The 27122-nt window shown below is 41.7% G+C and overlaps 1 protein-coding gene across 4 annotated transcripts in view; it reads left to right on the top strand.

Moving 5' to 3' along the window:
• Positions 1-27122, top strand: part of MID1 (midline 1) — a 631257-nt gene that overhangs the window by 568689 nt on the left and 35446 nt on the right. For all 4 annotated transcript variants that reach the window (XM_077480854.1, XM_077480853.1, XM_077480851.1 and 1 more), the window contains exon 8: positions 24216-24377. In XM_077480854.1, coding sequence (XP_077336980.1) covers positions 24216-24377 — 162 coding nt within the window. The remainder of the gene's footprint in view (positions 1-24215; positions 24378-27122) is intronic.

The following is a 27122-nucleotide window of genomic DNA, read 5'->3' as shown; positions in this document are numbered from 1 at the left end:
ATGTCACATGGGTTGGTCACATGGGTTGATGTCACATGGGGACTATGACATCGTAAGGGGGCGGGGTCACCATGTGACATCAACCCATGTGACATATACCATGTGACCCCGCCCCATTGTCACTATATAAGTCACAGCGCAGGGCGGCTCTGGCATTCCGGCCGGAGGGAGCGACGTGTCAACATCGCCTGGAGAAGAACAAGAAGAACAAGAAGAAGAACACGAACGGAAGGCGGCGACGGCGACAGAAGACCGGGCCACCGCCTGTAAAAGAGCTACAAGAAGGCGCGGTGGCCCGGCAGAAGAACCGAAGGCGGCGACAGAAGAACGGAAGACGGCGACAGAAGACCGGGCCACCGGACCAGGCGCGGTGGCCCGGCAGAAGAACCGAAGAGGGGGACAAGACCCCCGAAGTCGGGAGAAGAGGCCGGCGGCGGGGAGGAAGAAAGCCGGACTCCTCCGCTGGCAAAAGAGCTACACACACATAGCGGAGGAGTCCGGCGAGAAGACCCCCGAAGACGGAAGACCCCCGGCTGTGCAATAAAATATTTTTTCCCCCTGTGTTGTGTTTTTATTTGTACTTTATTTCACAGGTGAATGGGTAGGGGTACATTGTACCCCATACTCATTCACATAGGGTGGGGGGCCGGTATCCGGGGGCCCCCTTCTTAAAGGGGGCTCCCGGATTCCGATAAGCCCCCCGCCCGCAGACCCCGACAACCAACGGCCAGGGTTGTCGGGAAGAGGCCCTTGTCCTCATCAACATGGGGACAAGGTGCTTTGGGGTGGGGGGGCCGCGCGGCCCCCCCCTTCCCCAAGGCACCCCCCCATGTTGAGGGCACGCGGCCTGGTACGGCTCAGGAGGGGGGGCGCGCTCGCTCGCCCCCCTTTCCTGGCCGGCCGGGTAGCGTGCTCGGACAAGGGTCTGGTGTGGACTTGGGGGGAACCCCCACGCCGATTTTTTTCGGCGTTGGGGTTCCCCTTTAAGCCCATTCCAGGCGGCGGAGCCCGCGACGTCTCCTTCGCGGGCCCCGCCTACCTGTACACGCGCTCGAAATGGGCGGATTTGCCTCCTCCTCACGTGGGCGAGTCCGTTCATTTCAAAAGTTGAGCGAACTGTTTGCCCAACCTTGTTCGTCAAACAGTCCGCTCGTGTGTGGGCAAGTCCGCTCATGCAAATTTTGAGCGGACTGTTTGACAAACTGTTTGCCGAACAAGGTTGGGCGAACAGTCCGCGCGTGTGTACGCGGCCTTACAGTTCATAGCAAAATAGTATGCTACAAGGTGGGGATTTTTTTTTTTTTTATGTTGGTGGAAGGTGTAATAAATAATAAATATAAATACCATTTACATGTATAGTTCTTATATATTAGTAGATTATTCATACGTATTTTGTACACTTACCTTTAACCACTTGCTTACTGGGCACTTAAACCCCTTTCCTGCCCAGGCCAATTTTCAGCTTTGAATGAAATTAAATCTTTATCTTTTTTTTTTTAACACAAATAGAGATTTCTTTTGGTGGTATTTAATCACCGCTGGATTTTTTATTTTTTGCCAAAAAAAAATTTAAAAGACGAAAACGTTTTAAGAAGAAAAAAACCCCCCAAAAAAACAGTTTAATAGTTTGTTATAACATTTTGAAAACAGGTTCATTTTCTTCTTCATTGATGTGCGCTGATGAGGTAGCACTGATGGGCACTGATGGGCATTGATAGTCTGCACTGATGGGCACTGTTTGGCAGCACTGATGAGCAAAGATAGGTGGCACTGGTAGGCATTGATAGGTGGCACTGATGGGCACTTGTAGGCGATATTGATAGGCGGCATTGATAGGTGGTACTGATGATGAGGCACTAATGGGCACTGATAGGTGGCACTGGTGGGCATTGATAGGTGGCACTGGTATACACCTGTAGGTGGCACTACATAGCAGCAGTGCCTCCCTGTTCGAGACTGATGTCCCTCTGTCAGAATCCGGTGATCAGATCACCGATCTTCTGTTTACATCACGTGATCAGCTATCATTGGCTGATAGCTGATCATGTGCTAAGGGGCCGGGATCGGCCCCTTACTCCGATCTGTGATCAGCGAAGTCTCTTTGAATCTGTGATCATAGAGCATGCCCTGCGGGGGCGCGTAGGCAGTTCATGCACAGGAGGACATCTGTTGACGCCCTCCCAGCAGTTAAGGCTCGCGCTGTAGCCGTAATTTGGTTATAGCGTGGGCAGTGGATAAAGCAAAACTCTGAGCAGATACGATAAATGCATATTAATGCAGTTATGTATATACAAATGCAGTTATCAAATGTATTTTTATTGTGAACACTGCAGGTGCATGTTTTTTCAAAATATTAACCATCTGTAATCTCATGCACATCATCACTTGCAATGGAAGTGGAAAGGGAAACAGTAGGAACTGGTCAAAAAGGGCCGAGATATATACCTGGAAGCTACAAGCCAGTCAGCCTAACATCAATATTATGTAAACTATTGGAGCAGATGATAAGGGACTTAAATCCAAAATTTTGCTGATGAATACAGTAACATTATTAGTAATCTGCATGGCTTTACGAAAGGTAGTTTTTGCCAAATCAACTTATTAACAGGAGGAAGTGAGTTGCCATCTAGATAAAGGAAGACCTGTGGATGGGGGTGTACCTGGATTTTGCAAGAAACATTTGATACAGTCCCCCACAAATGCTTAATTTACAAGCTGAGGTCTGTAGGCATAGACCATAGGGTTAGTACATGGATAGAAACCTGGTTAGAGGAGCACGTCCAAAGAGTGGTGATAAATAGCATGTACTCAGACTGGTCTGGAGTAATACGTGGGTACCCCAGTGCTTTTCCCTGGGACCGATTCTGTTTGTTGTTCATAAATGATATAAAAGACGGGATAAATAGCTCAATCTCGTTGTTTGCTAACGATACAAAGCTAAGCAGGGCTATCATTTCACAACAGGATATAGAAACTTTACAAGAATATCAATAAATATTGCACTTTTAGATAGGCATCTTAGCGAGCACAGTAAACAGGGATATGGGATATCATCTGAAGTGATGTAATGTATAGTAATGTATTCTTTCATTTTTAAGCATCCACAGTCTTGTTCTTCCAATTTTTTTTCAGACGAAAACTATACTGATTAAAGGAAAATCTTACGATCTGGTACGGGAAATTTTTTTTGTATTTGTTCCTTCAGATAATTTTGGACGTACTGTCGTGATCAGTTCTCAAAAGCTTTGTACTAATGATAAGATTATCGTACGATCGCTTTGAAAGCTGTATTTTTTTGCCCGGTTTTCTGATCGTGCTACTAGGCTTTATTTAGAGAGGGGATCTAGCTTTATTACTTAACCGCGGAAGCGAAAATAACATCATTAACTAGCTGTGATTTGTGGCAGAAGTGTTTAAACCCTAATTCCGACAAAAACCTCACCTATATACTTTATATATTTTAGCTACATTTTTAGCTGTTTACCTGAAGTTCAGTTTAAACTGTAGTAGCTTGATTTTTTTAAGGAAACACTTTTATTTAGAAGGCACTTATTGACATGGTCCCCCCACCTCCAACCCCCTTTGAACCTTCCCCACTCAAAGCAAGTTGGGTAGGACTTCTGTATACATTCCAGTGACTTAAACCAATTTTACTGCTGATCTTTATTTCACTATGTGCTGTAGATACTGATGTAGATCATTACAACATGCTTACTGTTTTTTGCTGAAAGAATGCTTAGTTGGAGAGTTTTACTATAGATACATGATGAATTGCAGCATTGAAATAGGAAAGAATGCACTGGACTCAATGCACAAAGCTAACACTGGGAGAAAAATATTTATTTTAAAAAAAAGTGTGTTATTTTTAGTCCAATAATATCTGAAAGTTAGGCACATGTCTAAATTATGCTTCTGTTAAAGCTCAATAAAGTGAGCCTATTTTGTTTAATCTTTAGTCCTGCAGTAACAAAAAGCTAAGATGACAATTATATCAGTAATTTGACTTTAAAATCTATGAAGATTTCTGATAAGAGTATTGAGCTCATTAAAAGAATAGGGTGATAGGGGTTATGCAAAATCCTGTGTACAGACTGAGGACTGCTGCAAAAAAAGTGGAAATGTGAGTTTTTCTGCAGTTATAGAAAATGATGGAAGGCCTCAGGTTAAAATGAAAAGCACATATTAAATTACAAATGTATCCATTTGTAAAGTTGACACTAACCACTTCAAATGTTGTATTATTAATATTTTTTTGTTTGCTCATCTTTAGTGAGCATTCAGTGTAACTGCAAAGGTTAAACTGTTTTAGTCTTGCTCAGGGCTGTGGATAACAGAGTACCACCAGCCCACCTATACAGGGCCCAGGTCAGCAGGGGGGCCCAGGCATCTGGTTGAATCGGATGTGGGCAGGGGGGGGCTGATTGGCACAACGGGGGGCAATTACTGAAATCGATTGATTTATGGCTCCCTCTGCAGCAGATGAAAGCTGGCTTCTACTCCTCTCCCTCCTGCTGGCTTTCAGCTGCTGCAGAGAGAGCCATATAGAGGATTGGTTCCAGTAATTGCCCTCTGCCCTACCGATAATTTCCTCTACATTTTCTTTTGCTGCCCAGGCCCCCCTGTGTGCCCCCCACCCCTGCAGTGCTGCCGGCTTTCCCCCTCTCCTTCCCAATTGTAGCTGCAAGCACACAATAAGATCCTTCAGGATGGAGAGTGGGGAAGGGTCCAGTAAATAGCCCCTTCCTTTCCTGAATGAACTTTCTTGTCTTCATTCATAACTGAAGCATAGTTAACTGTGTTTATTTGGGGGTTGTCTGTACAGGGCCCAGTTGTTTCTAACAGCAGCCCTGGTCTTGCTAGTACAGATAATGTGTAAATTATACTTTTTATTATATACATTGACTTCTTTTTAACCCCTAGGTTGTTTTTTAACCACACCTCCAGGATGGAAAAGGACCTGGGGGTCCTAGTAGATGATAAGCTCAGCAATGGCATGCAATGCCAAGCTTCTGCTAACAAAGCAAACCGAATATTGGCATGCATTAAAAAGGGGATTAATTCCAGAGATAAAACAATAATTCTCCTGCTCTACAAGACTCTGGTTCAGCCGCACCTAGAGTATGCTGTCCAGTTCTGGGCACCAGTCCTCAGGAAGGATGTGCTGGAGATGGAGTGAGTACAAAGAAAGGCAACAAAGCTAGTAAAGGGTATGGAGGATATTAGTTATGAGGAAAGGTTGTGAGCACTGAACTTATTCTCTCTGGAGAAGAGACGCTTGAGAGGGGATAAGATTTCAATATACAAATACCATACTGGTGACCCCACAATAGGGATAAAACTTTTTCGCAGAAGGGAGTTTAACAAGACTCATCGCCACTCATTAAAATGAGAAGAAAAGAGGTTTAACCTTAAACTATGTAGAGGGTTCTTAACTGTAAGAGTGGAAAGGATGTGGAATTCCCTTCCACAGGTGGTGGTCCCAGTGGGGGGGGGCATTGATAGTTTCAAGAAACTATTAGATAAGCACCTGAACCTACAGGCATACCCCACTTTTAAGTACACAATGAGGTTTATTTACTAAAGCTGGAAAGTGCAAAATCCAGCTCACTTCTGCATAGAAACCAATGAGCATCCAGGTTTTATTACCAAAGCTTAATTGAACAAGCTAGGGATAGAAGCTCATTGTTTTCTATGCAGAAGTGAGCCTGATTTTGCACTTTCCATATTTAGTAAATAAACCCCATTGCGTACTTAAAAGTGGGGTATACCTGTACTATGTAACTAGGGATGCACCGAATGGGTTTTTTGGTGCCGAAACCGATACCGAAAATGAAAAATACACTAGGCCGAAAACCGAAACCGATACCGAAAATGACTGTTTTTAAAAAATATTTTTATACAGGAGGTGGTCAGAGACTGGGGACATGGTACAGGAGGTGGTCAGAGACTGGGGACATGGTACAGGAGGTGGTCAGAGACTGGGGACATGGTACAGGAGGTGGTCAGAGACTGGGGACATGGTACAGAAGGTGGTCAGAGACTGGGGACATGGTACAGAAGGTGGTCAGAGACTGGGGACATGGTACAGAAGGTGGTCAGAGACTGGGGACATGGTACAGAAGGTGGTCAGAGACTGGGGACATGGTACAGGAGGTGGTCAGAGACTGGGGACATGGTACAGGAGGTGGTCAGAGACTGGGGACATGGTACAGGAGGTGGTCAGAGACTGGGGACATGGCACAGGAGGTGGTCAGAGACTGGGGACATGGTACAGGAGGTGGTCAGAGACTGGGGACATGGTACAGGAGGTGGTCAGAGACTGGGGACATGGTACAGGAGGTGGTCAGAGACTGGGGACATGGTACAGGAGGTGGTCAGAGACTGGCGACATGGTACAGGAGGTGGTCAGAGACTGGGGACATGGTACAGGAGGTGGTCAGAGACTGGGGACATGGTACAGGAGGTGGTCAGAGACTGGGGACATGGTACAGGAGATGGTCAGAGACTGGGGACATGGTACAGGAGGTGGTCAGAGACTGCATGCATGGTACAGGAGGTGGTCAGAGACTGGGGACACGGTACAGGAGATGGTCAGAGACTGGGGACACGGTTCAGGAGATGGTCAGAGACTGGGGACACGGTACAGGAGGTGGTCAGAGACTGGGGACACGGTACAGGAGATGGTCAGACTGGGGACACGGTACAGGAGATGGTCAGACTGGGGACATGGTACAGGAGATGGTCAGACTGGGGACACGGTACAGGAGATGGTCAGACTGGGGACACGGTACAGGAGATGGTCAGACTGGGGACACGGTACAGGAGATGGTCAGACTGGGGACACGGTACAGGAGATGGTCAGACTGGGGACACGGTACAGGAGATGGTCAGACTGGGGACACGGTACAGGAGATGGTCAGACTGGGGACACGGTACAGGAGATGGTCAGACTGGGGACACGGTACAGGAGATGGTCAGACTGGGGACACGGTACAGGAGATGGTCAGACTGGGGACACGGTACAGGAGATGGTCAGACTGGGGACACGGTACAGGAGATGGTCAGACTGGGGACACGGTACAGGAGATGGTCAGACTGGGGACACGGTACAGGAGATGGTCAGACTGGGGACACGGTACAGGAGATGGTCAGACTGGGGACACGGTACAGGAGATGGTCAGACTGGGGACACGGTATAGGAGATGGTCAGAGACTGGGGACGTGGTACAGAAGATGGTCAGCCAATTGCAGCCAGTGTGTCCCATTGCAGCCTGTGTGCCATTTTGCAGCCAGCCTGTGCACTGTGTGCAGGGAAGAGAGCCGCCTCCGCCGCCTGTTTGATAACAGCGCCGGGAACATCACAGCTTTCATTTCAATTGCTGTGTGTTCCCGGCCGTGCGCCGTCACACGCAGCCCCTCCCCCTTGTCCGGGCACTTTGATAGACAGATCATCCGTCCAATCCTGCGGATGATCTGTCTATCTAAGTGCCCGGACAAGGGGGAGGGGCTGCGTGTGACGGCGCACGGCCGGGAACACACAGCAATTGAAATGAAAGCTGTGATGTTCCCGGCGCTGTTATCAAAAAGGCGGCGGAGGTGGCTCTCCTGCGCTATGATGGGCGTCACCAGGGCGTCACGTCACCCAGGCCACGCCCCATTTTCGACTCCATTATCGGCCGTTTTTCTCTTTCGGAAAATTGCCGAAAAGGGCATTTTCGGCCGATATGTTTTGACGGCCGAAATTTCGGTGCATCACTATATGTAACTATATGTAACCTTGCTGTGGTTATATATTTATGCTTGATAAAAGGCAAGGATGCCAGAAAGGTTAGTATAGCTTACTTATGAGCAATAAACTAAGCTCCCCTCTGATTTTTGTTTATTTTGGTGGTCTCCGGGAACACACTTGCCTGCCTATTTGTGTATAAGCGTTTTCATTAATGTACGTCTTTGTGCTACATTTTTTGGGTTGTGCTGTGTCAAAAAAAGTATAAAAGGAATAAAGATTTTTTTCCCCCCACATAAAAATAGCTTCACACTGCCAGAAATGTAATTTTAGTTTTGTAAGACCTTATTATTTTTCAAAGATTTTTAGGCTGATTTACTAAAGAAGTTGAGAATCTTTACACAAGAAATTATGTGAATATTCTAGTTATCCAGTCATATGAAATGCAAATCCCTGCTTATTTTATTTGCACATAATTTATTAATTGAAGTGAATAACTACACAATTGTGTGATGATTCTTAACTTCTTTCGTAAAATAAAAATAGGAATAGGGGGCTGTTCTCTTAGTAAATAAGATGAAACTTTGTTAGCTTCAATCATCTAGTCAGGCGCTAGCAAAAATCCAGTTTTTTATATTCCTTTGCACCTGTTTGGGTACCGATACTGAACACAGCTTCACCTTCTCACTATATTAAAGCGGTTGTATACCCTTTTTTTTTATTTTTACCTACAGGTGAGCCTATAATAAGGCTTACCTGTAGGTAAAATGAATATCTCCTAAACCTGTACGGTTTAGGAGATAGTCACTTTGCATGCAGCCACTGACGTCAGCGGCACATGCGCTGTGAAGGCCTGGCTGAAGGTCCGGGAGAACCTTGCCAGAAAGAATATTCCCGCTCACATGCCATGATGTCATCGCAGCTCCGGCCACTCACAGCACTGGAGCCATGAACCCGTAAGAAACACAGAGAGCAAAATGTCGTCAGCTCCCTCAGCGTGGACCTGGATGCGATACGGGGACCTCATTCTAAGGTGAGCATTTCATAAAGAGCTAGTATTCGTTGCATACTAGCTCATTATGCCTTTGCCTTACAGGGTTTTTTTTCCCCATATATACAACTGCTTTAATAATACAGTTTCCAAAATGAACTGTTCATTTTGCTTAGGGAATAGTCTGTAGTTCTTTAGTAAATCAAGCCCAATATCAACAAAAGAGAGTCTTTTTTTTCTCTCTCACTCCCCAAACAAACATATTGCTTCGGTATTATATATAAAAAAAAAAAAAGCGAAGTTCTCCCCAAATCAAATAGGTATGTTATCTTAAATTAAAAAAATAAAAATGTGGTCTTTTAGAAAATTACAATCGCTGGTGCAGAAGTGGTTAACTAAACTTGATGGTCTTATTGCAGTAAAACTCATGGCCATATAAGTCCTACTGGAGCCTTGCAGTTCCTAACTTATTCATGCTCGCTTCCCTCCATGGATTATTCTTTTCCATTATACTTTGTTTTCTGCCTCACTTCACTTACAGTTTAAATCCTAATTTAAGATTGCCTGTTGATATAGTAGATCTGGGTGTTAAGGGAAACCACAATATTGTAGTTTCAGCATTTCCTCACCCTATACGACAAAACCTGCAGCCATATGTGGTTAACCTTGAGCATTTTTTTGTGTGCGTCTGTTACAGTAGAAGTGCACCTGTGCCAGATATCACTACATGAACATTAAAAGACTCATGTAAAAAATGTTACCTCAGTATTTGAAATAGAGTTGAACAATAAAATATGATGGTTTTTGCCTAAAAAATTCTGTATCAGATGAATATCAATTCATGAAACCAAGATATGTGAGATTTTGACACCAAATCCAAAATATAGCAGGGAATAGATTTTTACAAAGTCAATTTAACATGTTTTTCAACAGCAACTCAAAGGCCGACCCACCATATTGAGGGGATTCTGGCTGGTTGAAACACCTTCTTGTCTCCACTTTCCAATTCCTCAAGTCTGAAGAGTCACACTCACCTGATTGACTCTGCGACTTATTTTCAGCAAACATTGATGCAAACAGAGAGCCTGGTCATACTGCTACAAACAGGATCTAGTTTAATAAAGGAAATCCATTATGCTGACATATTTCAGAGGCTGCAAAATGAGTACAAGTGCATAATTTTATTAATACTTTACTCATACTTTAATAAAATCTATCCTTATTTTAAATCAATCAAATTCAAAATAGAATATTTTTATAATGACAAACTGGTGGGATTCTGTAGGGCGTAAGCAGAAATCCTAAGTTCTGGGCAACTATGGTTTATGACTTCTGAGCTGAGCAACAACACGTTATGGCCAAATTTAGATTTGCCACAACAAATGATACATGGTAAAAAGTTAAGTGGGATCACTCTTCCTTGATTATGTCGGAAGCGGAGTTTCCATTAATAGAAAAACACTATGGGGTTGAGTTACTAAAACTGTAGAGTGCAAAATCTGGTGAAGCTTTGCACTGAAACCAGCTCCAGCTTCCAGGTTTTATTGTCAAAGCTTAAAGTGGTTGTTAACCCTTTATAATATAATCATGCCATCCTTTGTTATATAATCTCTGTGCCTGTGCTGTATAAAAAAAATGCCCATTATATCATATATCAGAGTGGCTCCCGGTGCTCACCTGACTCCTCGGCTCTCTCCTGCTGACAGCTGAGCACTCCCGCTGATGTCAACTGGGAGGAGAGAGATATGAGGAGATACGTGAGCACCAGGAGCCGCTCTGATATACATTATAATCTGCATTTTTCTTTTATACAGCACAAGCATAGGGGCACATAGCATGTTTAACAGAGGGGGTGGCATGATCATAGTATAGATTTGATTGCACCAGAAAGGGAGGATTGTGGAGTGGACAGAGCTGACAGGAAGGGAGGGGGATGAGGACAGAGGAGAGCAGGGAGCAGGGCTGCAGCTGACAGAGGCACACAGCCTGATCACGGTGTCAAGGCTCAGCAGCCATGATATACCATGGTCAGTTTACAGACGATAGGGGATAGCTTTGGCTGTACTTCTCCTTTAATTCTCCCCTTATGTGTAGATTTTTTTTTAGATGGGGCTGCTCTATACAGTGAGGTGGTTATGGTGAGAATGGCATGCAAAATGTGTCTTTCATCACCAAATTGACTGGGATGATATTTTCATACTGTATACATTGTGGTGGATAACAATAAATTGCTTATCAATTGATTTGCCATTAGCGGAAGATCTAAGATCAAGAAATTAACCATCCACCCACACCACTGCTCCCTTACCTAAGCTATCACCAAAACTTTTGTAACACTCAGCTTGTCGCGTATTTTGTCTTTCAGATACCAGCAGGAAGGAGTCATAGTGTGGGGTGGGATCTATGTGCAGGGAAGGACACTGATTGGCTGCCCCTGCCTTAGCTGCCAGTGCTTGTGCATCCCACTCCTCTGTCCCAGGAGCACCTTGAATCTGCCACAGTCTTCTTTCTTTAGTTTATTTTAAGGAACTGTGGTGGGGGGATGGTTATATTTTGGCAAAGGTTTGAGTCTTCTTTAAAGCCAAAGCTTCAGACAAACATCTAGATATACAGTTGAAATACATTTATTGGAAAATGTTACCTGCCAATGTTGACCTCACTTTTCTCTGCGTTGTTCAGGCAGTACGGCCAATTTACCTCCCTACCCCCAGCTGTGATTAGAGAATGAGACAGTATCAGAATAACCTCCTTCTGATTCCTCTATAAACTTTGTCAGCACATGTTAATGCAGCAAGATCCCATTGACCTCTAGTGTTGACCCTTGTTCTCTGTGTCAGACTGCTGCTGTATAGAAGCTGTAGGAAATTGATAAGAAGTCAAGTGTTAAATGTTAGTACTCATAAAGGTTTATTTACTAAAACTGGAGAGTGAAGCTGTGCATTTTAGCCATTCAGCTTCTAACATCAGTTTGTTTAATTAGGCTTTAAAAAAGCTTGGAAGCTGATTGGTTTCTATTTAGAGCTACCCCGGATTTTTCACCCTCTGGTTTTAGTTAACCAACCCCATAGTAGATGTATTTTAAATATTTTTATTAGTTAATGCATTCATTTGTGCTTCCTTTATATCTGTCTGGAGCTTTGTTTCAAAAAATGTCTGTCCATGAATATGAACCTGATTTTAATTATTAAGAGCGTTCATGATAAATTAATTCTCCCCTCCCCTTTATACTTACTTGAGCTCGATCTTGATCCAGAGATGCTCTCTCGCTCATTCCTTACTGGACTTAGTGAGAGCAACATACGTCCATTGGCTGTGTGTGTCAATGGATACACAGAGCATGGCTTGAGATCAAGCCTGCATGTGTTCCACCATAGGAAATGGCTTCCTATGGTGGCACACGGAGAAGAGAAGGAGCCAGGAGCACCAGTGAGGGTATGGAGAAGAGGAGGATCAGGGCTGCTTTGTGCAATATTGCACAGAGCAGGTAAGTGTGACATGTTTAAAAAATAAAATCACTTTGCACTTTAATATTCCAAAGAGGAGTATTTACAAGCAATAAAAAACATTAGTACATAGATTGTGGTGGGATTATAGTGCAGCGTTCCACAAACATTGTTGACTGTCTATTGAGCATGGATATGTTTTTTAGATATTATTTAAACTTGTTGCCAAATAAGCAGTAGAGCTGTAGAATGGTAACCTCATAATAATGTTCGTTTTGAAGAAATATGCTCAGAAGTCAATGTGTCAGATTTTGGGAGAGATTATACAAGATAATTATTGTAGCTAAAATAAATCTGTTGCTATTTCAGCTAAAGAAGGGTTGGTTAAGTGTCTATGATTGAGATTTGCCCACAGGCTAATTTATTCCCTGTACTGACTGCTTGCTTTGAACCCTTGCTCGGCTTAATGTAAAGTGTAGTAGTTACACACAGCTCCTCTGAATATACTGTCCAAATGGATAGTTCAGCCAAGTTTTATAACTTTAAATTGAAGTTGTGAATTTTACTCCTAATGATGATTTTTGAAGCCAATTTAAAGTAATATATTGCATAAAAAAACACAGAGAGCTATAAAATGTGGTTACTGACACACAGTAATAAGACATTAAAAATATTGGCACTGTTTGCACTATCTAGATGAATTATTGCTTTGAAAACATTTGTAACATTTATACTGTTTAATTTAATAAACCTTAAAAATAGTACAGCACTGGTTGATAATTTTTCAATTACAGTAGTTTGCAGTTTGAGATCCAATAATCCACATTTTTGCTTTTTTTCCACTTAAATTACAACATTATGTACCAAAAGTATCTCAATAAATTTGGGGAGGCAGCCACTGATACTATTAACATAAGCGCGGCTTTGTGCATTAGTAAAAGTATCTCAATACTTTTCATTTAAGCTTTTCTTCTGTATGCTGCAGTGAAATATGTCACACACACTTGCAAGTCATGGCTTATTAAAACTATCTTGTCAAACACTGGGGACTACTATGCATTGGTAAGAAGGAGTTGGCCATGGATGAGATGTGAATTCAGGGGCTTACAGTTAAGTAACTATTATGCCTTTTAGCATATATCCTCGCCCTTCTGATGGCAAACTAAAAGTCTATTTCTTACATATGTTCCACTTATGTTCCAAGATCTTAGGAGATATGATGATAAAAAAATTGCAAATGGGGCAGCAATCAAACTTAACAATGTGTTTGTTATGCTCAAAATATGGATTTGGTTGCAGCAGATTCCACAATGATGAGTCTTTGAAAAAGACAAAGCGACATGCCAATTTAGGCAGAAATAAACCTACTAGGGTACATTTGGTTTGGGAAAAGTAAGCACCCAAAGGAGCTAAATCATGTCAAGAGAATGTATAAACTCCATGTATCGTGTTTTGGGCATCACAAATCTGATATTTTAAAGTATTAATACTAAACAAATTGTGCTCCTAGAGACTCAACATATTTGTGTAAATGTACATTATATGCTAGAAAACAGAAATGTAACCTTTGCTACTCAATACCATAGTTATGCATAGAGTCTTAAGTATACATGTACATTATTTAGCACCCAATGCATTCAGATTGTTGCAGTCAGAACTGGAGAAGCAGTAGGGCTTACCATACCCCTGTCAGTGAATTAAAGTTCATGCAAACAGTCCCACTTTAAAGTCAATAAAATAAGGGGGTCCTATTGACTTGTGCCTATGTTTGTGTGTTTCTTTAGTGTGGTTGAGTGAACCATACCAGCCATACCAGCTCAACTCATGCTTTACTGATTGCAAAAATGTATGAGCAAACAATATGTAGCCATGTACCCTAACCTTTTACTAATCCGTGCTGTATTACTCCAGTACACCCATTTTCATCTCTGATAGGTTTATAATAAGACAGCACATTAAGCATAAGCATCCTATTTAAGGAAAGTGATAAAAAGAAACATACCGTAGAGACCGGGCAAAAACATATATTTGGTTACCATATAGATAAAACTATGTAGGGATATGCCCAGAAACAATATTATCCTGCCTGCATAACAAATAATATAACAATACTCAAGTCCTCTGTTCACATTGTATTGTATCCACCATCCCTACCATTTTCCAGTCTTTCCATTTCATCATTTAAGCAGGTTTCCTTTCTGCTTCTTACGGCTTACAGACAGGATCCAGGACTAGATCCAGATCTCCGGGGAGGCAGACAGACTTGGCTTCAGGATTGTGATATATTCCTGCAAAATGGGATCAGATGGTGCAGATGGAACCGAGATATTTTTCTTTAGCTGTCATTGATGAATTTGGGATTGGTCCCATCCGGTGTGCAGAGTATGTCAGTATCAAGCCCAGAGGAAATAACTTTCTACATTATTACATCCAGATTGTATAGGCTGCACATTGTCAGTTGGGAAGCCATACATCCTGTACTCATTTGCATTTTACAGCTGCAGTATTCCATATTTTATCAAAAGAAGCAGCCTATAATAAATGCAGCTTGTCTAAACCTAAAGTTAGGCTGTTGGTAGATCCTGTTGTTTATGTCTTAAATTTAGTTATACTTTGTAAAGATACATTATCAACATATTTTTCCAAAGCATACCTTGGATTCAGGTAGTCTTTAGCACAGAGGTCTCAAACGGGTGGCACTCCAGCTGTTGAAAAACTACAACTCCCATGAGGCATTGCAAGGCGGACAGTTACAAGCATGACTCCCTCAGGCAGAGGCATGATGGGACTTATAGTTCTGCAACAGCTGGAGGGCCACCAGTTTGAGACCCTTGCTTTAGCATATTTGATGCTGCGTTGGTTTGTTTCAACACTTCCTTTAGTAACTTGCATAATTAAGTAGCATTTTTGTTTTAATGCTACCCCTTATACTATAGTAGTTCCCTCTTGTTTTAGTTACATGGGTTGAAAAAACACGTTCACAAAAATCAGTTAAAAACGCTGAATCCTTAGAGCCCTAGCCCACAGTTGGTCTAAAGGAAGGTGCAATTTGCTTCAACAGAAAAAAAAAGATTCTTGTTCCCTTAAGGCAATTGGATACTCAACAGATTTATTCTCTGCTTCTCAGTGAGGAATAAATTCAGTTCCTTTGCATTTTTTTCCATAGCTGATGTCTTACTAGCAGTTACTGTTTTACTGGCAGATTAGAATTCCCTCAGTGTGAAAGGGACCTAAAAATCAGAGAAAAGCAGGCAACTGGCATTTTCAGATGATAGTCAGTAGTGACAGCCCTCCATATTGCTCTCTGTACAGGCTTCCTTTACTAACAAGTTCCAATGATTCGCTTTGAAAATTTGATTCTTTACATTTGGGTGCTGTGGTAATTGCTTGTCAGATGTTAACAAACCATGAATCTAAGCAGCTTTCTATCCTTGAGCCTGTGTGCTTTTAAAAAATTATATCTGAGAGCTTAGTCGAAGCCTTCTGCTGCTCATAAACAGCAAAGCACTAAAGTGAAAACTCATAATGCAGGCCATTTGCATCTAAGTAGGTTATAGCAGCAAAAAAGCACCGCAAGTTGATTGCTACATATTTAACATGTGCAAGTACTCAGCTTTTGCTTCAATATTTTCAGGAGGAAATAGCTGTCTTATCCTAAAGGTTTTCTTATTCGTTTTAAAAGATTATTTTTTTTTTTTTTTTTTTGTAATAACAGAATGCCTCTGCAAACAGATGAGCTAAACACACAGTACCTTTCATTTTAGACACTAAAACTTTAAATGCTAGAAAAATAAAAACCTCTGCAGAATGTTTCTACATGCCTCCTGTAAATGTATTGTTGGTTGAAGATTGTGTATTAACCTCCCTGGCGGTACGATTATTTCAGATTTTAGGTGCTCAAAGTGGTACAATTATTTTGCATGAAAATTTGGCGTTTTATATTGTAGGCCTGTAATTCTTAGGAATAACTCACTTAAATCTGTCCAAACCAGAGTCTAGCAGACATTCCGGGTATGATAAAGTTTGAAAAATGAAATCATAAATTATAATATAATAAATAACTATAAATAATTATACCAAATAATAATATAACAATAATAAAAATTATTCAATAATGTAATCAAATCAAAAACACTGAAATTTTGCTCAGTTTCAGAATTGTCACTGTCATTAATTTTCAGTATTTGATGACGGATCTCCCCACAAATCGTCATCGCTCAATTCTGCGAGTGATTCTAATTTATTGTCGCTGTTTTCTAGCTGGTCTAAAACCATTTTTGATGTAAAGGGACAGTTTTGGTTGCTATTTGACAATCTCCAGTTTCCAGGCATAAAGAACAGTTTTTATATTATAAAACTGCATGCAGGACACTGGACAGAACACTAGGGACAAAGGGGATGTGAAATAATTACATACAGCAATGTAATCTGTAAGATTACATTACACTGTGTGTTTCACTTTTTGAATTTGGCGCCGTTCTCCGTCCCCGTGCGTCGTAACGCTCGCAGGGAACAGGGATCGGCTCCATGATAGATCGAGCGGAGCACGGCTTGCTCGTACAGCGGGGGGACATCGCTGGATCCAGGGGAAAGGGTAAGTAACCTCTCCCTGCATTCAGCAATGTGGTCCCGAGTCTGGCTCGGGTTACCGCTTTTGGTATAAAATCTCCACCCCGAGCCAGACTCGGGAATACCGCCAGGGGGGTTAAAAAGGGAACATGAGGTTCAGATGTTTTAAAGTTGTGTTAACATAGAGACTAAAATATTCATTGTAAGCTTATGGGTTCCTTTCATACACATGACATGGAAAAAAGCATAATACGTAATACATAGCAACCAATTGTAATTTACTTTAATTTACACACCAGAACAAAATTGTATTGCATCCTTTGGCAGCACCGAGATGCTTTGGTCATGAATTTGATCATATTTTGATCAATCAATGTTTGCATGGTGGAAAAAGAGATGTGATAGATAATTTTACAATAATCTTCCAATTATCAGTCGACATCTACTTCCCTGGCATGTGTGACATAGCAATCAACTGGGTTGTTAATTATAGATTAATTAAACTTATTAGGAAATATCGATTGGAAGGCCATTAATATTTATCAAAGCATGTATGGCTACCAGAAGTCTTATAAAGAACAGTGATTAGAGTGATGCAATTCCATTTATTTAGCTAGGGCCAGGTAATAAATTGTATTTTAATGTATGCATTAAAATAAAATTAACTTGTTCTTCCCTCTTGGCGAGTGGAGGATTTGGGTTTTACATGTTGGTCCCTCTTTTTTTTTCTGTCATTGGGACAACCGCATGTGCATGACTATAATCTGATAGTAATCTTCTTAATGACTTGCAGAGAACCAAGTGTGGTACTTTAAGGCAATTGAAGGAAAAAGCAGAATGAAGGTATTCTCATGCATTGAAGAATAAATAAGCCACCTTTGGTAGAAAAATTACAACGGTTCTTAGGCTCCACGTTTTTAGTCTTTCCATATCCACTGCACCAGCTATATATCTGTCTTAAGCCCAGTACACATAGGCCGAAAATCATCCGGTTCAGCAGGAACCATCTCATTTTCAGTCCATGTGTACAGTTGAATCTTCCAACGTCCAGCTTCAAATGGCCATGCTGGAGAGCCAGCATTCGATCAATGTGTGCAGCCATTGGTTGCACAAAAAAAAACTAGCAGGTGTGGTCAGAGCCACTGTACAAACCAGCCGGCATTAGTACAGTGATCTCCCCTGCTGAGCTGTTGTGTTCTTACAGGGGGCAGCCCTGGCTGAGAGCTCTGATTGAGAGTCGGTCGGCTGCTGGTTTTATGGACAGACCAACGTGCACAAGGGATATTCGGCCTGTGTGTACCCGCCATTAGTCTTATGAACTAGTTTCTTTGGCTAGAATTAATGGATATGTTGGAGCTGTAGGGTTTTGGTGTCTGATTATAACAACTTTTATCAGCATTTTAAATAGCTTGTTTTCCAGAATTTTTATCTTTGGAGGAGTCATAAACCAATGTCTGGTTCAGTTTTTAGGTAGCAAAGGGCTCCTTAGAGAACCAGAAACATAGGATTTGAATCTTACATTTTTTTGCACTACTTGATGCTTATTGAAACTTTGAATATGTTTCAGTTAGAAAAAGTATATAATTTATCTTCATGCATATGATATGTCTATAAGGACAAACTGTTGGTTTAATTATTATGCAATTCTTTTTTTTGCAGCTACAACACCAGTAACACATTTTATGTTCTGATCGTATCCTGTTTTTTGTTTTTTATATGGACTCTTTCAAAGACTCAATGTCTGTGCACAACGGGAATTTCCAAATAACAGTTCTAGACTTTATCAAATAACTTTGGGGATGTTTAGGCACTGTATGCAAATCTTTGTCTGAAGGACGTTCTTTGGTTTTGGATACTTTTTCTGCTTTATCTACAAGGTCAACAAATTCATAACTGAACCTTTCATTTTGAAAGGTTACTTAGATATGGCCCTGGCTCAAGTGGAATATGTTTAACCTCAGATCCTGTTATGTACTTAGCTATCTCTGTTCCATGAAATATTTACAGTACTTTTGTCAAATAGCATGAAGACAAAAAGTCTGAAAAGTGTGTCTATTTCTAATTTACAGAAGCATACTGTGCAGAGTGTAAAGCAGAAACATAATCAATAAAAACATCAAGTGCAAAATCCTTAATAACTATAATTTGTGAAAATATGATACCATTGTCTTCTAAAATAAGGTCATGTGATCTAGCTGTCCTGCTTCTTTTTTAGAAGATGCTGGTAAAAAGAAAATAAAAATGCCTGTGTTACATTTGGGAGGGTTGATTGATCATGTTTATAAACGTATCATTGGTATAGCTACTAAGGGATTCTAATTTTTCAAATGTTGGACGCAAAGGGGTTAAATACTTACGTATCATGATTATCTATATATAAAGTGATGTGGAATTCAGTCAAGACCATTTATGGTCAGGTTTATTATCACATATGGGCATGGACATTCTCCAGAATGAGAATGTTCAGTGGATGTTTTGTGACGAGTGTGCTTTTGCACTGTAGAAAGCAAATACTTGATTGGTCAGCAGTATTTAAAGACATTAGAACCCTTTGACAGCATAACTAATTTGAACAGGTTGTCAAATATGGGATGTCACAAGAAGCAAGGTACAGACTAACCCTTGTCAAATGCTACCAGATGGTCACGGTCATAAAACATTCACACTTTCCTGTTTTAGCTACCCCAAAAGGTCTTGGAGAGTTAATGACACAAAATTAAACCATTGATTGACTCAGGCCTATTTTATATTTTATTTGATAATCAGGTTAATTTGTTTATCAAATAATATGTGCTATCACAGGACGCGAGGCATATTTATAAAGTAGTGATTTATATTTTTAGCAAACAGTTGAATCGTATAGGTCTTTGTGTTTTAACCACTTTGGGACTGCCTTCCACACATTTACTGTGGCAAGGCAGCCTGGCTGCGTGAAGCGATGTACCTGTACATTGCTTTGTGCAGTAACCTCTGGGGGCACGCTGATTGGACAGAGGGGGAGCCCATCAGCGGGTCTGGTGGACGTGATGTCCGCCGGCCACCTGCGATCGTTCCCCAGAGAGGCTGAATGGTGATCTGTCTATGTAAACAAGGCAGGTCGCCAGTCTGACAGGATAGAACGTAGAGATCTTGTGTTCCTGCTAAGCTGGAACACGGATCTCTGTGTTCTCCCAGTCAGAGCAATCCCCACACAATAAGCACCCCCCTAGGGACACACTTAACCCTTTGATCGCCCCTGGTGTTAACCCTTTCCCTGCCAGTGTCATTAGTACAGTAACAGTGCCAGTACAGTAACATGCATATTTTTGACACTGATCACTGTATTAGTGTCACTGGTTCCCAAAAAAGTGTCAGGTGTCCGATTTGTCGGCCATGATGTCGCAGTCCCTCTAAAAACCGCTGATCGACCGCAAAATTGTCTGTTAAAATAATACAGTGCAATATCGCAAAAAATGGCCTGGTCATTAAGTTGGTAGAACCTTCCGGGGCTTAAGCCGTTAAATGCAGGTAATTGAGTCACCAACAGAGAGGGGGAGATTTACTAAAACTGGAGCGCTCAGAATCTGGTGCGTTTGTGCATGGCAGCCAGTCAGCTTCTTACATCATCTTGTTTAATTAAGCTTCGACAATAAAACCTGGAAGCCGATTTCTAGGCTCGGTTTTATATAGAGCTGCATCAGATTTTGCACTCTCCAGTCTAGTAAATTTCCCCCAGAATGTTTGGTGAAAGTGACATGCTTTATGAATAGACCCCAAAAGGTGTATTTATAAGGTTATTTAAGTTGTGTGATGCAGCTAGTGACTGTATATGTTATAGAACCAATGGTAATTTAACGTTATATTTTATTTATTACTGATATTAGAGTAATAATAAGAATGAAAAATAAATATTTAAAAATATGTAGATATTAAAGTATATGTCTGGGCAAAATAAAAGATATTCAATATACAGTCTGTACAATATAAAAAAAATATCTGTCAAGTGTCCCAGTCTCATCTGTCCAGGACCTCCATGCCAGGTGTCAGGATAGAGAGCAGCAGGAGATCAGTGAAGAACCATTCACGGATCACCCCTGTGAAAAATCAACTGTCAGATCTGTGTATCTCCGGCCTCTCTAGACAGGGAAGAAGCTTCTTTATCAGCCTTAATAGAGTGCAGTGATTATATTAGGGGTCTAATAGACCCCCAAAGTTTCTTTGAAGGGACCTTGTTACCATGCTCTCACATAGGTGCGTATCAGATAAATTTATAAAGAGGTAAAAAAAAAAAAGTTTAATTAAATGATATAAGAAAATTGAAAAACCCTGCCCCTATATACACACATATGAACACAAACACATGCATTGGATGCTCATTTATACAAAATCAATGATTGTGACACATATTAGGTATCACCATGCATGCTGGTGTGGGAAAATAATTTGAGGGTCATCATTTACTGTTACCAATAACATTATTAGCTGTAAAAGCTTTAAAAGCATCCCCTATTGAAATATTTGGTATCTAATTATCCAACACAACCTCATCTTTTTATAGCTTATCAAAAATGTGTGTACTTTATTTTGTTTGTATGCCTTAAAATAACTACCGTATTTTTCGGACTATAAGGCGCACGTAAAAGCCTAAATTTTCTCACAAAATCGACCGTGCGCCTTATAATCCGGTGCGCCTTATATATGACCTGTTGACATCGCTGGAGTTCTTTGGTTAATGCACCCGGAATGATGGCAAGCACCGAATTCGTTTTCTTCACTTGGGCTTTAACAGTATCTGTCAGATGGGCGCGCATGGAGTCACAGATCAATAGGGATGGAGATTCGTGGAAAAAGCCACCCGGTCTCTTACCGTAAACCGACGTACCGTAAACCTCTCTCAGGTTGTTCTACTGCGTGACTGATAGCGATGAGTTTGAAATCCGCTTCGTAAGCATGTCTCTTAACAGGAGCCATTTTTGGGGCAGCGGGTATACCGTAGAAAATGAACGAATGAATGCGCACACCTCCTGACTAAGATGGCCGTAATGCCCAATCCAAGCAGTGCAGCTTCGTGGGCATTACGGCCATCTTAGTCAGGAGGTGTGCGCATTCATTCGTTCATTTTCTATGGTATACCCGCTGCCCCAAAAATGGCTCCTGTTAAGAGACATGCTTATGATGCGGATTTCAAACTGAAGGCTATCAGTCATGCAGTAGAGCATGGAAATAGAGTAGCTGCGAGAGAATTCAACATTAATGAATCAATGGTACGGAAGTGGAGGAAGCAAGAAGATGCCCTGCGCCAGGTAAAGAAGACCAAACTGAGTTTCCGAGGAAACAAAGCAAGATGGCCACAGTTGGAGGACAAAATTGAACAGTGGGTTATTGAACAGAGAACCGCAGGTAGAAGTGTCTCTACTGTCTCTATTCGACTCAAAGCAACAGCGATCGCACGCGACATGGAGATCAACGACTTTCGAGGAGGTCCCTCTTGGTGCTTCCGTTTCATGAAAAGGCGGAATCTCTCTATCCGCACAAGAACCACTATGTCACAGCAACTGCCAAAGGATTACGAAGAAAAGCTGGCCATTTTCCATACCTACTGCAAGAACAAGATCAATGAACAGAAAATCCGACCAGAGCACATCACCAACATGGACGAGGTCCCCCTTACCTTTGATATCCCTGTAAACCGTACTGTCGAGAGAACAGGGACCAGTACGGTATCTATACGCACTACAGGAAACGAGAAGTCATCCTTCACTGTAGTTCTCGGTTGCCAGGCTAATGGCCAGAAACTACCACCCATGGTAATTTTCAAGAGGAAGACTCTGCCAAAAGAAAAGTTTCCGGTTGGCATCATCATCAAGGCTAACCCGAAGGGCTGGATGGACGAGGAGAAGATGAGTGAGTGGCTGAGAGAGGTTTACGTCAAGAGACCGGGTGGCTTTTTCCACGAATCTCCATCCCTATTGGTCTGTGACTCCATGCGCGCCCATCTGACAGATACTGTCAAAGCCCAAGTGAAGAAAACTAATTCGGTGCTTGCCATCATTCCGGGTGGATTAACCAAAGAACTGCAGCCACTAGATATAGGTGTCAACAGGTCATTTAAAGTTAAATTGCGAGCTGCGTGGGAGCATTGGATGACAGAAGGCGAACACACATTCACCAACACAGGGAGGCAACGCCGGGCGAGTTACGCCACTATCTGCCAGTGGATCGTGGATGCCTGGGCGAAGGTATCAGTCACCAGTGTAATCCGAGCTTTCAAGAAGTCCAGAATTATCACTGAACAGCTAAGTACCGGTACCGATGACAGCAACGAGACTGACTCGGAAACTGATGAGAATGATGAGAGGGATACGGGCGTGCTTGATGCCGAAATCGCCCAATTGTTAAACTCAGACACTGAAGATGAAGAATTTGATGGATTTGCGGGAGAAGAATAAAGTGAAAAAGTGAGTGTCTGGTTTTGTACGGTATTCACCGGTAACTGAACAGTGTTAAGAGTTATTGAAGAATAAAGTGAAAAAGTGAGTGTCTGGTTTTGTATTTAATTGAACAGTGTTAAGAGTTATTGTTATAGACCATTTTATGGTTATTGCTAAAGAGTTGAATAAAATTTGACTTACAGTACCGCATCCGAGTTGTGTTTCATTAAATGCGCCTTATAATCCAGTGCGCCTTATAGTCCGATGCGCCTTATATATGGAAATATCCATTATATCAGCCGGTCGTTGCTAGTGCGCCTTATAATCCAGTGCGCCTTATAGTCCGATGCGCCTTATATATGGAAATATCCATTATATCAGCCGGTCATTGCTAGTGCGCCTTATAATCCGGTGCGCCTTATCGTCCGAAAAATACGGTAAGTATATTTATTTCACTGCAAAGACAGATTTGATAAACAGTGGTGCAAGTATTATGTGAAATAAAAATTGAAACTGCCATTTTTTATTCTACAGGGTCTCTGTCTTCAGAAAAACATGTTTTAGCCCAGGTTCACACAGACAGCGGGAATGAAATTGTGCGAGTTTAGCTGAATTCGCACAATTTCATTCCTGCATGTCTATCCTGACTTCGGGGGCGATTTCAGAGACATCCGTGTGGGTTTCTGCACAGAAGTTGCCAAAAGTAGTACAAAAACTACTTTTGGGGATCGGTGTGACGCAGCAAATGTGGCGTCGCACCGATTCGGATGCCATTGCCACCTATTTGACATCTGATTTGACATGCCAAATCGCTCCAATGTGAACCTAAGCTTAAGGGTTTTAAGTAATCTTCAGACTTAAAAAAAAAAAAAAATGGCTCCAGCAGCAAAAAGATTGAAGTTAGTTAGGTGACTTGTAGATTAATGTTGTGTATGATCTAATGTTTACTAATCCATTCAAACACGCTATATAAACACTCAGATTTTGCTTTTTTGGCTCATATGTCTTCAGATTACAGTGCTTAATTTGACTGTGATGTTTTGAAAATTGACCAATGTATATAATTATATCTTCAGGTTTGTGTAACTCTGCCGACAGCTGGATGATTGTTCCAAATATCAAACAGAACCACTATACAGTACATGGCCTGCAAAGCGGCACCAAGTATATCTTCATTGTCAAGGCCATCAATCAGGCTGGCAGTCGGAACAGCGACCCTGGAAAACTAAAGACAAACAGTAAGTGATCAGAAAAGTAGCTACTCTTGTCTCATTTCTCTCTTTTGCTCCTCCTCCGATAATGTCGCCGAAAATGTACGTGATTTTGCCACGATTTTACTGTGCTCCTGGTGTGTTTTTCATAGGTCATGTGACTCAAAAACCAAATCAAAAATGTAACAGGTGTGTTACTGATGTGTTTTTGCTGCGTTTTCAATGCATTTCAAGGGGAAGGTGCATTTTTGGTGCGTTTTTTTAACTGACCAAAAATGCAGCAAGCCAGATTTTTAACACTTGCGTTAAAGGTGCTGATATCGGCCAACAATAAATTCATATTTTTTTCAATTCATGATATTAATTAAAAAGTCAAATTTAATACAATTATATATAACAAAATTTTTTTTTTTTAAACTTTAGGTTTTGACCAAGTGCATCCTGAATTGTTGGATTCTGTACAAAAATTTCCATTTGGTTCACCTCTACATAGAGCTTGTGTCAGGCTTTTACTGCAGTCTGTACCCCCATTGGGGAGATTTTCTCTCACTTCCTGTTGGTGCAGGATTGAAAATCTCTTTGTAGACACAGATCGCAGCATTTGTAATTAAAAAGAGAGAAAGCTTAGAACGTCTGTCAGATTTAATATTACTGCCTCTTCTTTGCGTGTTGTGACTATGTGCTCCTCTTCTTTTCTTGCTGTCACAGGTTGTCAGCGGGACTAGAAGTGAGGTGAAATCTCATTGTTAGGAGCAGGATAAGACAGACTGGGTTGGCAGAACTGTTAATTTTAGGCCTGATGTACACTGACATTTTGCCATCTCTCCTTGATGCCTTTCCTCCTGGCAGTAGCATTTTGGCAGAAAAAAAAATATGCTTGCCGCTTGTAAACGTGCTTAGGCAAGTCAAGCACTTGGGCGTTCATTAATTTCATTGGGCAAATTATAAATTCATTCTGGCCACTGAAATTAATTAATTCTCAAGTGTTAATGTACCTAGCGTTAAGACCTGTTTCCACGCATCAATTGTTTTTTTCTGCCAAAACGCAGCATCTCCTGCCTCTAAACACCCCAGCCTGTAAACTCCTCTAAACACGTACAGTACTATGAAAAGGTGTGAAAAAATGCTGCAAATTAAGAATGCTTTCAGAAGTAGAATTGTTTGTAGTTTATTTTTATGAAATAAAGAACAGGTCCAGCCTGGGTGAAAAAAATTGAAAGTCAGTGGCTACAAATACTGTTGCTGCTGACTTTTAATATTAGGACACTTAGCTGTCCAGGGAGCCCGCGATGTCCGCACCCCAGCTGATCTTCAGATCGCTCCTGGGTGCTGCCTTCACCATTCCTGATAGGGGAACCAGGCAGTGAAGACTTTCTAATTGGCCTGGCAGTGGGGTAAGGAGCAGGGGGCCGAAGTTCAGGGAGATCAGGCCACGGCCCGTCAACGGAAGTGGGGAAGGGAACCTGTCCAAAACAGGTCCCCCGTTCCCCACCCCTAAAAGGTGCCAAAGTTGGGGGAGGAAGCATATAAGCAAGAGCTCCAATTTTGGGTGGAACTCCACTTTAACAACATGGAAAGTAATTAAGCAGAGAAATCCAAATCAAATCATTATATGGTGTGACCACTTTTTGCATTCAAAACACCATCAATTCTTCTAGGTACACTTGCACACAGTTTTTGAAGGAACTCAGCTGGTAGGTTGTTGCAAATATCTTGGATAACTAGCCACAGTTCTTCTGTGGATGTAGGCTGCCTCAAATCCTTCTGTCTCTTCATGTAAACCCAGACCGAAGTGATGATGTTGAGATCAGAGTTCTGTGGGGGCCAGACCATCACTTCCAGGACTTGTTCTTCTTTACACTGAAGATAGTTCCTGATGACATTGGCTGTATGTTTGAGGGTCGTTGCCTTGCTGCAGAACACATTTGGGGCCAGTCACACGTCTTCCTGATGTAATGGCATGATGGATAAGTATCTGCCTGTATTTCCCAGCATTGAGGACACTATTGATCTTGACCAAATGTCCAATTCCATTTGCAGAAATGCAGCAACAAATGTGCAAGGAACCTCCACCATGCTTCATTGTTGCCTGCAGGCACTCATTATTGTACCACTCTCCAGCCCTTCGCAAACAAACTGCCTTTTGCTACAGCCAAATATTTCAAATTTTGACTCATCAGTCCAAAGCACCTGCTGACATTTTTGTGCACCCCCAGTTTCTATGTTTTCATGCATAGTTGAGTTGCTTAGCCTTGTTTTTATGTCCTATCAGCATAATTTTCTCACTTTGCTGTGATGTGCATATTAATAATTTGCATGTACGCCAGAAATAAATGCAACCTGTAAACACAGACATTTGCATCTGTCAGAAGATTTATGCTTATGCAGTAACAGTCATAAAGGTCATATTTTAATATCAGTACAGTTACACTCGAATGCTATCACTTTTTGCACAAGCTCCAACCATTGCATTATGTGACTAGTTTAGTAGAAGCTGCTGCTAGAATAAGCTGTTGGCGGCACCATGGGCTCCAGAGCTACATTTCAACTCTACAGACCACTAAGCATGAGAAAGACGAGAAGGTTTCATGTTTCCTGAGCATTACAGAGCCTTTGGACTCCCTTCATTAGCCCCTGAGCCCCTGCCCCCTGCAGTCCTCTTGCCTAATTTAGCCACAAACATCCAGAGGTGGTGAGAAGGGAAAAATTAAATAAGGAAAAGGTTTCTGCAATTGGTTCATCTTAAGGCTAGAGGCTGTCTCTGCTAACCAG

This window comes from Lithobates pipiens, unplaced genomic scaffold (assembly GCF_037356315.1).
Source record: "Lithobates pipiens isolate NorthernLeopardFrog02 unplaced genomic scaffold, aLitPip1_a1.2 Scaffold_16, whole genome shotgun sequence".
NCBI classification, from domain to species: Eukaryota; Metazoa; Chordata; class Amphibia; order Anura; family Ranidae; genus Lithobates; species Lithobates pipiens.
The sequence above is the reverse complement of the archived record's forward strand: the minus strand, read 5'-3'. Positions and strand labels throughout refer to the sequence as shown.